Consider the following 11,978-nt stretch of genomic DNA (forward strand, 5'->3'; position numbering starts at 1 on the left):
AAAATTATCTTTAGAAATATTTTCCCTTGTATTGCAAATTTCATAGCATCTGTTCTCTGCGTCTGAATGTGGGATGTTGCGATGTAATGTATGAAAAAGAAATGTGTTCACAATAGCCAGTTTAATCATAATAGAAAATTTCAATGCATTTTCAGAACGTTGAAATGGTTTTTCGAAATTGATTTTCACATATGTGTATGTGGGGAGGGGGGTGCTCAAGAGCCTGTCCGTGGAAGAGATTGCAGTACATCAGACTCTTAAGCTACTTGTCGCAGGTTAAACACCGACATTAGCACTAATTTTATGAAAAGTATTGAACGTAGTGAAGAACTCTTGTATAGGTCGTGGTTTTTTTGTTTTTAAGGAAAAATTTTAATATTCGTACATATTATTGCATTTATGAATGCGCTGATGTATCTATGCAATTTTTGAGTTCAGTTGAAATTCATCTACTGAAGTTTACCTAAGCAGCATTCTCCAAATATGAACGTTGAAATGGCGCAAAATGGTGATTGACTTCTAGTTTCAAAAGTGGATTCAACTATTGATCCACTTTTCTCAAATTGAGCTAGTTTTTAGCGAAAAAGCACCAATCATAATTTGTTTTTGAAATTGAAAGAGCTCTAAGGAAATGCTTGAAATAACGAAGTGTTTTGTCACTTACTTAGACCGTGATGATTTTTTTGCCTTTGTATCCGGAAAATCTTTTATTTGCTCGTGTTCTTAATTTTCTAACTTGAAATCGTTTTTTAGAAGACGGCTTTCTATCCGGTTTTTGAATCATTTTCATCTAAAAATTGAAAAGTGTTTGTTTTTGCATCGCAAGTGGTGCGACGCTCAGCTTCGTCTAAGTGCTGAAGTTGTTTTCTATTGCATCCTTTTTATAATAATATTATACTTTTTTAAAGGTCGTCTTTCTGTTTTTAAAGTTTTTCCGTGTGTTGCATGCATATACGACGTTCAGCGTCGCATAAGCGTCAACTTTTTTTGTTTTGAATTATAACTTACCTTGCTTGTAGAATATTCACCCTAGCGAGCTAGTACGCGTAGTGTTTTAGTTTGACTCTACTTTTTTCCAACCTAACTCTCCAAAAACTATTTGTACAAACATTATCTTTAGAAATACTCTCCCTTGTATTGCAAATTTCATAGCATCAGTTCTCTGCGTGTGAATGTGAGATGTTGCGATGTAAAGTATGAAAAAGAAATGTGTTCACAATAGTCAGTTTAATCATAATAGAAAGTTTCACTGCATTTTCAGAACGTTGAAATTGTTTTTCGAAATTGATTTTCACATGTGTGTATGTGGGGAGGGGGTGCTCAAGAGCCCGTCCCTGGAGGAGATTGAAGTACATAAGACTCTTAAGCTACTTGTTGCAGGTTAAACACCGACATTAGCAGTAGTTTTATTAAGAGTATTGAACGTAGTGAAGAACTCTATAGGTATTGGTTGTTTTTTTTGTTTGTTTTTCAGGAAAAAGTTTTAATATTCGTACATATTAATGCATTTATGAATGCGCTGATGTATCTATGCAATTTTTGAGTTCAGTTGAAATTCCTCTGCTGAAGTTTACCCAAGCAGCATTCTCCAAATATGAACGTTGAAATGGCGCAAAAATGGTGATTGACTTCTAGTTTCAAAAGTGGATTCAACTATTGATCCACTTTTCTCAACTTGAGCTAGTTTTTATCGAAAAAGTAACAATCATAAATTGTTTTTGAAATTGAAAGAGCTTTAAGGAAATGCTTGAAATAACGAAGTGTTTGTCTTTTATATAGGTTGTGATGTCTTTTTCGTTTTTTTTTTCAGGAAAATCTTTTAAAATTTGATCAAGCTGTTGATCGCCTTGCACGAAAAGATTTTTTAGAAGATGGCTTTGTATCCGGTTTTTAATTTTTTTTATCTATGAACTTTGGCAATTGTTTTTGGATCACAAGTTCAGCGAAGCTCAGCTTCGCTTAAGTACTGAAATTGTTTTCTTTCATTGCGTCTGAAGTTGTTTTCTTTCATTGTGTCTTTCTTTATTGCTTTTTGTACTTTTTAAGGTTCTTTCTTCATTTTTTTGCATTCATTTGCGACGTTCAGCGTTGCCTAAGCGTGAAGTTTTTGATTTTCAGTTTCAACTCGACTTGTGTGTAGAATGTTAACACAAGCTAACTAGTTTGTCGTTTTCTCGCTTGTGTTTGCGAAGCGCAAGTTCGCCTCGGTGCTGATGAGAATACAGTTATTGTTCTTTGACTATTCAGTTTGTTTTCTGAAATCAACGCTTTGTCATTTGACGAGCCCATTTTTTTGGTTCTGTAATGTGGTTAATTTGGACCAATTGGGCATTATTTTTCTCATTGAAAATACAGTAACGGTATTGCTCTCAAGTGATTTCCATATAGACGACATAGTAAGGATGTCAATTCCTGAGTCCCACACGCCCATGCCTCACCTAAATCAGCCAGTGCTATTGAATCTAGGTATTGCTGAAATAACGTAGTCCAAGGGTTTTTTGCGAATATGAATCGATTAAAAACTTTGCCTGAGCGGTTCCTTTGCAATCTTTTCGCAATTTCTATTAATCATCATAAATCATGGGTGCCCTTAAAATAATTTCCTTTCAAGAGCCAAACACCAAAACCATCAGTTTTAACAGTGATCATTCCACCGATATAATTGGTTGATTCTTAATCAATTTTGTTGATAATAAAAAGCATCCAAAATTGCTTCGCTCAACTAGAGCCCCGCTTGGCTTTAGATGCCAGAAGCAAATGCCTAAACTCTCAGCCCAAAATCATATTTGGTTTTACCCAAGAACGAATAGCATTTTTTGTTTTCTTGTTTAGCGATATAAAATTGCTATTGTAACATTTTCGTATATGAAGAATACTTGGATTTCTGACAGCGATCCATTTTGAAGCAATTTGTTAAAAAGCTTCCTTCTGTTGTAGGAGAATATCACCTGCAAAATTGCTTTCGGTCATGCTTGAGATTCTATTTTGTTCATTTGCGTAAACAAATTAGTAAACAGTGGGAAGAAAGGCAATATATTTTTTGTCCCTTACTCCGGTGAATTATCTTTGGAATTTTAGCCGCAGAAGACAAAACGGTAAAAAAAAAGTTTCTCGCTTCATCGATTTTAACTTTATTGTTAAAATTGCTAGTTCAACTTCTGGGCTGAAAGGAATAAAATCACCCCTGTAATTTCTTGAAATAAACTGGAAGGCTTCTTTGGTGTATGTTATGGCTCCTGGTCGGTTGAATCCCCCTTCCAATCACCTGATGATCCTAATACATGGACCAGAAGAAAGAGTGGAAGTTTACTTCAATCACCACCAAGCCCAGGTAGCCCTTCGTCTCTGTGACCTTTTTACCATTATCGCCCAGACCCCATCAACACTAGTAACAAACAATTGTATATTTATAGACCCACCTCATTGAGTTTTCTTTCTTTTAAAAGAACAGAGAGTTCATAGCTCACAAGGTTAGCATTTTCAAATTAGGGGCAGAATAATCTGTCAAGGGGGTGGGGCGATTATAGGAAAGAGTCTTTTAACACTGTGAGTTAAGTTTTCTTTTTGCTGGCATAAAATTAACTGAGAAAGGAAGAGAATCCGATTCGTTTTTTGGTCCACTTTTTATGAGTTAAAGCGGCAGAATTCAATCCTGCTTTCAGTTGAACTTTTGGGCTCATTTAAAGAGAACAAAACTTGCACGTTTTTCAAAAAAAAATCTCATGCTTCTCTACTTGAAAAGATTCGCTATCAATTGACATCTGTTTTTAGCCTGATAACAGAAGCTGTAGTAGTTAAGATGGGGGAATCCCTTATGCCGGTAGAGCCAATAATTCTGTAAGCCAGCCAAATAGTGTTCGAAAATTCGAAAAAAAATATCAAGACGAAAATCAGACTGTTTAGTGCAATCTGAATAACGTCGATTGGTTGATAATGTTGTGTCAGGTTATTGGTTCATAAGAATAGCTTTCTTTGATGTATACTGGGCTTTTTTGGTCGCATCCTAGTTCGCCACAACATGTTTTAATGTGCGTATGCTTTATGTTGGTCTTGCAGGATACGTTGGTGAGTGTTACCAGTGCCTTCATGAAGTACTTCCCCCTCTGGAAGGCCAAACAGGGACCAGGAGTGATGAGGTTCAAGGCACCCAACATCGGACTGGACGATGAGGTCAGTTGCAGTTTTAACTTTAAAATGAAATTTAAAAAATGGAAAGTTTTCATTGCAGTTCAAATCGCGACTGAAGGGTCTCAAACAGGAGATATGATTCGTTGTCATCCGAACTTGTCTATGGTACAAGAAAAAAAACATCTGGAAACGAAGTTCGTTTTCACCATTAAAAGTCTCTATCATTATGTACTACAGCGTTATCATATTGGCATAATTTAGGCTCAGGTTCAATCATTTTATGACAGTCTTTGGAAATGGCACCACTACTACACTCCCCTTTTGGAGCGCAGAAAACATGCTGAACAATGACTGTGAATTTTTGATGCACTTGGCTAACGATAAAGCCGTAGAGCCGTAATGATGAAGTCATCGCGCAATTTTGTCATGAATCTATACTATTTAAACGCGTGTGACACGTTTCTTGCCATATTTATAATTTGCTTGAAAAAATGTTGATATTTTTTGGATTCCTGGTTTTCAAGTTAGCTTTTTTTTCGACTCATGTTCCGTTTTTTAAATTGGATTTTTTTTATCTTGTACTGTTTCTTTTGGCTTTCTTTGTAAAGCATGCATCTTATTTTGATATAAAATTATTCACAATAATTGAAAGTTCTGTAATTTGACTTTTTACTAAGTCTGCTTTTTTCGGTTCAACGGTTTCCGCCAATGCTTTGTCGGCTTAGCCCACTTATATTACGTAGTTTCGAGGTCAAAATCCTTCTATTCGATTAAGCAGATATTCTGAAAATGTATGGGAGTTCAAGTTTTTCTTTCTTCTAGGCGGTTTGGATTTTTTTCGCTATAATTCTTTTTCTTCTCGCCAAGTACTTCACCGATTTTCAATAAACCTGTATCAACGAAAAGACCGGCTAATAAATTGCATGTTTCTCTAGTCTCTTTAATCTAACTCCATTTTCAACAGAAGAAAATTTATCATTTTCTTGGGTTTTTTCTTCAGAAACTACCACGGCATATCTGAGATTGAGGTTTCAATGGAAAGAATGTGTAACATGGATCTCTTTTGTATAAGCGGCATCGCCCTAATTTAAATAGAAAACATTGTGGCCTCAAAAAAGCCATGGTTCACAGTTTGGTCATTTTTTGAAAATATCCTCCCGAATCTGGGTTTAAAGAATCAATTGAGGAAACATCTTGTGATAATCTTCCCTTGTGTTATTCATATTGCTTTAAGGAAAAGTAAAAATTTGAACTTTCGACAGTTTTTTTGAAAGCTTGATTGTTTTCAAAAACTACACTGACAATTTCGAAATGAATGATTCATTTGAAATGACAGGTTTTGGACTTCATCGCTACATAAGCTGGTACGCCCTTATTTATGTAGAAAAAGCTACAGCCCTCGAAAAAGCCATTTTTATACTTCTAGGTTCAGTCGAAGAATCAATTTTCGTGCAGAAGCTGAGACTCCTTAACTTTTGTGCGAAAGTTGTTGTGTCCTAAGAAATAGTCAGTTTTTGGAAATTTACTCCGTTCTCGCATTTTTCCAATTTCACTTTTCTCGAAAGCTACCCTGCCAAATCTCAGATTTGCAGTTCAATCGAAGAAACTGGTTATGGAAATGTTTTCTGTATAAATGGCTCCGCGATTATATTTTCAATTGAAGTAACTGCTTGTGTGAAACTTACCTGTAGAAGCAGCGATGTCATTTTTTTTGTAGAAAAGTTTTATTGACTAAGGAAAAATTAAGCTTTTGAGATATCGATAGTTTTTTGGAAACTTATTTTTTTTCTGTAAATCTGCCCCTAATATTCTGCGGTTAATGATTTAATTGATATAAAGATCTTACCTGCATAAAGGGTTACTCTCTATTTTTTTGTAGAAAAGTAGGCATGGTTTTGGAAAAGTACCCTGACAAATTTTACATGGAGTTCAATTAAAAGAACGGAAATTGGGCTCTCCTTTATTAAACTACTAATACCTTATTTTAGTAGAAACCACTAAAGGTATGGGTTGAGACCAATTTTCGAAATTTTCTGCTCAAAATTTATTATGACAGCAGTTTATGTTCCGCTTAACAGGTTACCCAGAATTTTTATGCCTTAGTTGCCGCTCGTTAATCGAATTTGTTCAAGTTATTTTTTCCAGCTACTTTTAACTCAGTTTTTTAACTCCAGCTCCGCTTCGTTTCTGTGTAAAATTTGATCGCAGGTTCGTCTGCTGGACGTGTTTATGGAACTGGGGTTCGAACTGGCGACCAACTCTGTGAACAACCACCAGACCAAGCTGGTATTCCGCAGGTCATTCCAGCTGCACCAGGACCTTCCAGTGCTCTACAGTGCTATCACGGGCAAGGGAGATGCAGCTGTGGAACACTGAGGAATCAACGCACTTCCCCATTACCCATTGTAGCCTCCCAGTCAAATATAGCCTCATATTAGTAAAATCGCATATTTTTCGTTTGAAGAGGTGGCTAAAATAAAATATCAAAACGCAAAGCTGAAGTGCAATTATAATTTTTAGTTTTCACACGATAGACTGCCATTGAAAGGAAAAAGTAGTTTTGAAAGTTACTGATATTATTATAGTTATGTGCACAAAAACTGAGTTTGATAAAATTTTAGTAGATGAATAAATACAGTGCTGTTTCAATTTATCCGGGCATAACTAATAAAATATGAAAATCATACTTTTGAAATTGGGTTTGTTTTAGACAAAAAGGATGATACAATTATTCCTTAGAAGCAATTTATATTGCAGTATAAAGCAATTTATATTGCAAAATTCGGGCTGAAAATTTTACTTAAAAACAGATCTTCTAGAGATCCATTTTTCTCAAACAGGGTATTTTTTTATCAAATTTGTCAATCATGAATTTAGTCAAATGGACCCACCCCTGAGTGCGAAAAAAGGTTGATAAATCAAAACACTGATGATGATGATGATGATGAAAGATTCATGAAAATTACAGAGCTCGAAGCTTGATAGTTTTTTTTTCGTTGAGAATGGAGTTGGAAAATTAGCAAAAAAAATAATATTGTTTTTTTTCTCGATTTTCTTGAGTTGATTAATATTTTTTCACTGCCTGTTGACTTTGACTTTGTTATATCAAATTATTTTGCAAAATGAAGGTTACTTCTTTCAAAAAAATTAAATGAAAAATTAGACCTGGATTTTTTTAATTGTAAATAGATCAAAAATTAAGCCAAAATTAACGGTTTAGTTGCTTACAAAACTCCAGCTCTGAAACTTTCTGATCTAGCTCAACGAAGCTGAAGATGTTTTCTCCAAAAGTTGCTACGTTTCAAAATTGTTTTAAATTAACAAATTAGTACAGTTAATTAATATAAAATGATTTTTTTTTTATTATTAAACGAAATAGAATTATTTGTAGAATTTTCAGAAGAATATAAATTTCTGAAGCTTTGTTCTGATACATAAGAAGCTGACTTTGATGTTTTGATTGCAGACATTTGAACAGATAGTTTTGATTGACTAAAAAACCCAAAATTTATCCATTTTTGGGGTAATGATCCATTATTAGGTAAAGTTTTTGGCCGAATTTTGACGATTTAATTAAACCAAATTCTCTGCACATTTTGTTCTGTCTTTTTTATCAAAAGTGAATGAAAATTTGGCAAACGCGTGTTTTATATTCAAATATTATTCGTTTTGTGCGGATAACTTGAATCAGAACTTATCTTTTGTATTTCCTTAGTTTTTTAAATCGAATTTTGGCTCCTGTCCAGTTTCGTACCCCCTATTAAAAGCGCAGTCGTATAATGTTAACTAAAAATTGCTAATACGGTAATTGACAATGAAAAATCTTTGAAAACTCTGCTTAAGAGTAATTAACGTAGTGAGTACTTTTATATAGGTCTTAAATTTTCCTTAAATAGGAAAAAATCTTCAAGTTTGTTCACGCTCAATTTTGATTTTTCGCGGTTTGACTTGTGATTTTTTTTTAAGTTCATAGCATATCTATTGTTAAAAGGAAGGTAAACTCCACTATTGAACAGTTAAATTGTAAAGGTCACGAAAAACGTGATCGACTTCTAATTTCGAAAATGGAAATTAATTATAAAAGTGAAATAAAAGTTTTACCATTTTGATCCAGTTTCTCAAATTGGGTTAAATTCAACAAAAAAGTGTCCATCATCATTTGTTTTACAAATTCAAAGAGTTTTAAGGCCATCTATTTTTTTTCTGCGAAGTTCAAAAGTTGAAGATCAGTGAAAAAATAAATCGTTTTTTTTACGTTTACTTGCGTTCATTGCTCTTTTCCAATCTGAAAGGGAATTTGAAAAAGCCTGAGTTTTAGATGAGAAGACTGCCCGTGTTGTGAAACTTGAACATCCGGATTTTTTGGGGATTTTGGGTTGATTAATTTATACCAAATTACGATTACACTCAGAGAGCTGATGATAATGTAAAACCGAAATAGTAAGATTGTCATCAAATTAGCTTAAGTTTTTCAGGAAGAAGTATATATGCAATTGCAGGTGGTAGATAACAAAATGCAAGTCCCCAACAGAGCAACGAAGCTGCCGTCGTTTTCCACAAAGTACCCATGGACTTATTCCCTGTCTTCACTTTTACTAACAACTAGGCTCAAACTACTCAATAATTGTGCAATGGTGTGGGAAAAGCAAGGGAATTGCAACCCGATACAAGACTTTTTTCCCTTAAATAATTTTGTTCGCAGAATGGTGAATTGTTAAATTTTATAACGGCTGAATTAATAGCATGGTTTGAGTATTTTAACTGAATTTGTACTTTTCTATATCACTGAAAAACGTTGAGATTTGTAAACTTTTTTTATCCTTGGAAAGTTTTCGGTTGATTTTCGGCACCGAGTTCGATCGGCTTTGTTTCTGTTTGCTTTTTCCTATAGTTTTCTTTATTGCATTTCGCTGTTATTGAATGAGAACAGTTGATCTCTACAGAGAAATGTTTGAAAAATCTTAAACACCCTCTTAAGCTCTCCGTAATGCAATTTACAAAATTAACATGAAAAATTGTCAAGTTTTTAAGATTTTTCTTAATTAAAAAAATCATTTTTCGGCCTTTTAGTTTGTTGGTTAGTCTTGGTTGCCAAGTTTGTTAATATACATACCTACACGACCTGCTGTAGTTATACTCCGTTAGCAAATTGGAATATAGATGTTTTCGGATTAATTTGTTTTTACTAAATAATTGAACCCTTTGCTGGCTTTACTTTATAAGTATATCAAGTTATAGATACCAATTTGGCCAGTTCAGTGCGGAGGTAACGACGAAGGTAATGAGTTCTGTACTGGCCAGGAGCTGTTTTTTATAAAATATTGAGCAGAAAGTCTGGGCCGAAAAACAAAGACTTTCTGCTCAAGAGTTTCGGCTTTGTTACCACTCTTAAGATTGTGTTTCGATGCTCATTTAACCTTCACTTTCTTTAGATTTCTTGGCACATTTTCTCGAAAAGCAAATCTCTTAAAATCAAGCCAAATGTAGAAAAATTTTTGGTAGATCACTTGTTTTAAATTTTCGCAAATAAAGATTCTGCGGCTTTCATCTCAATTTCAGTCAATTTTTTATCATGCTATGTATGTGTTTAATCACAATTAGCTCTGCTTAGCCTCTGTGGTAAGCTTTGGTCTTGAATTGAATAGCTTCCTTATTAAAACCGCAAAAGATATTTCAAAAATGAAAAAAATTTGGTCGGATTTAGGACGTACTTTGTTCCGGTTGAATGTTGCTTGCTTGGGTATCATAATAGATTCCCGCCACTGCTGGTTAGTTCAGTACAACTAGAATTGGAATTCATCACTTGCGTCAGTGAGAAAGATTAATAGGGACTTTTCTGATCCATGACATATTTTCAGATGAAGAGATGGTCTGTTGTCCCGTTGGTCCCTTGTGCATATTCCCCATTCTTCTGATTATCTACCGCAAATTCATTCAGCCATACCTCCAGTGATGCTCATTTTGAAAAAAACATTAAGTTAAACCAAGTAAATAAAATTAAATTAATTAGTTTCAAAAGTTTAAAAAATGTAGATTCCTTTTAATAATACATGAAAAGTCTTGGATTGTAAGTGCAGATTGGGTAAGTAGCTTAACGCTTGCGATTAGCTATGTTATCAAATTTTGACTTTTTGGGTTGACAAGTAGTTTAACCTATATCTGATATGTTGGGTTCAATCCAAAGAACGGGTTGTGCAAAGCTCTTTTACATACGCGACTACGCGCAAGTAATTATGGCGCTCTTTTTCCACTATTTTTGTAACATTTTGAGTTTTTTCGAGAACTTCTCTGCCAAACCTGGGTTTTTGTGTTCAATCGAAATTACAGTTTCGTCGAATCTCTTCTTGATAAACGACTACGCGCAATTTTTTGTAACAAAAAGCTAAGATTCTCGGAAATGTAAAGTATGTGATATGTTGACCGTTTTCTGGACCTTTCTCGATAACTATACTGCCAAACGTAATATCATAGGCTTAATCGACACAACAGGTTGTTGAAAGCTTACCTTAGTAATTTGCTACGCACTGTTTCTTTTGAAAAAGCTATGGCCTTCAAACAATTGAAAGTTTTGAAATTGTTTTTTTTTTGTGGGAGGTTTAGTGACTATACTCGAAAATTGTCGTAACAATTCTCAGCTTAAGTGTGCAGTCGATAAACCCAATTTTGGGATTTTACAGCGGCTTTACCGGCCGCGACCTGCTTTTTAGCAGAAAAAATTTACGGATTTCCAAAAGTCAATTTTTTGAGCTGTGACCTTTTTAAGAAACGTTTTGAATTTTCTGAAAAACTACTCTAACAAATCTGCGATGAAAAGTTCAATCGGAAGAAGCGGTTGCGCGAATTTTTTTTTTGCAAAAGCGGCTATTTTTTTGGAAAAGAAATGTTCTGCCCTCGTGAAAATTCCAAAATGTCATAATTTCACTTTTCTCGTTTATTTAAGTAGCGAAACATTTAAGGTTTTGGCAAATTTTAGTTTTTGAAACGACGCTTTTCGTACCGCATCAGTATAAAAAATTCAAAAAATTATTAAACTCTTAATCAAGCTTTATTTGGGTTCTAGGTGACTTTCATTGAGACATGCCAAAATTTTGGTTCACCTATTTTCAACTTCCTTTTTCTCCGTTTTTATAATTGTGTTGCATCGCAAGTGGTCAGAAACTCCGCTTCGCCTCTGTGTAGTTCGTGTGAGGATAGTTCGCCAAGCGTATATTTATTAAAGCATTATTCGACACTTTCAAAAAAAACGGTTCTGGAAAATGTGCATCAATGCCATCTCATTCATTAGTCCATGGCTGGAAAAGATTGGACTCCTAGCTCCTTCACTATCAAAAGACAACCGAGGAATCACCTGTGACAAAGAGTGCAACGATGAAAGCTGCGGAACTAAAACGGCAGCTGGTCCACTTGCAAGCTCATCAGAAAACACTAATCAAACAGTAGTTTCAGAAGAACCGAGCGATGCCAAAAAGAATTTATAGTATTAAAATATTTGATAAATGGTGCTATGTCGAATTTATTAAATTGATAAGGTTATGTAGAGTTTCGTTTTATATAATATTTATCTCTTCGATTATAACTCTTAGAGATGTTTTATTGCTTTGTCTTCTTTTTCAATGCTGGGCTCTGCGTAACGAAACAGTATATGAAGTTTTGAAGCTGCTTTTGGTATCAACTAAGTAAAAAATTCGAATTGTATTCTGATCTAACCCATATTGGTCGTTTTCTCATTAGCTTTGGAACAACTTTGAGGTGCATAGAAGTAGTGCTCTGGTTTCCAGGTTTTGAAAAGCTAGTTTTTCTATCATGCGTTAAGTTTAAAAAACTCTGGCGAATTAATGGCATAAATACAC

At 34.4% G+C, this 11,978-nt stretch overlaps 1 protein-coding gene across 1 annotated transcript; it reads left to right on the forward strand.

Moving 5' to 3' along the window:
- The first annotated feature begins 2,638 nt into the window (after positions 1–2,638).
- LOC134848249 (uncharacterized) lies at positions 2,639–6,782 on the forward strand. Its single transcript, XM_063865633.1, has 3 exons — positions 2,639–3,331; positions 4,057–4,170; positions 6,337–6,782. Exons 1-3 carry the CDS (start codon positions 3,230–3,232, stop codon positions 6,502–6,504), a joined length of 384 nt encoding a protein of 127 aa, XP_063721703.1. The 5' UTR covers positions 2,639–3,229; the 3' UTR covers positions 6,505–6,782.
- Positions 6,783–11,978: the final 5,196 nt, after the last annotated feature.

This window comes from Symsagittifera roscoffensis, chromosome 6 (genome assembly GCF_963678635.1).
Source record: "Symsagittifera roscoffensis chromosome 6, txSymRosc1.1, whole genome shotgun sequence".
Lineage (NCBI taxonomy): Eukaryota > Metazoa > Xenacoelomorpha > Acoela > Convolutidae > Symsagittifera > Symsagittifera roscoffensis.

Coding starts and splice junctions, on each gene's coding strand:
- LOC134848249 (XM_063865633.1), top strand. CDS start 3,230: ATGGCTCCTGGTCGGTTGAATCCCCCTTCCAATCACCTGATGATCCTA. Junction 3,332..4,056: donor TCAATCACCACCAAGCCCAG/GTAGCCCTTCGT, acceptor TTGGTCTTGCAG/GATACGTTGGTGAGTGTTAC. Junction 4,171..6,336: donor ACATCGGACTGGACGATGAG/GTCAGTTGCAGT, acceptor ATTTGATCGCAG/GTTCGTCTGCTGGACGTGTT.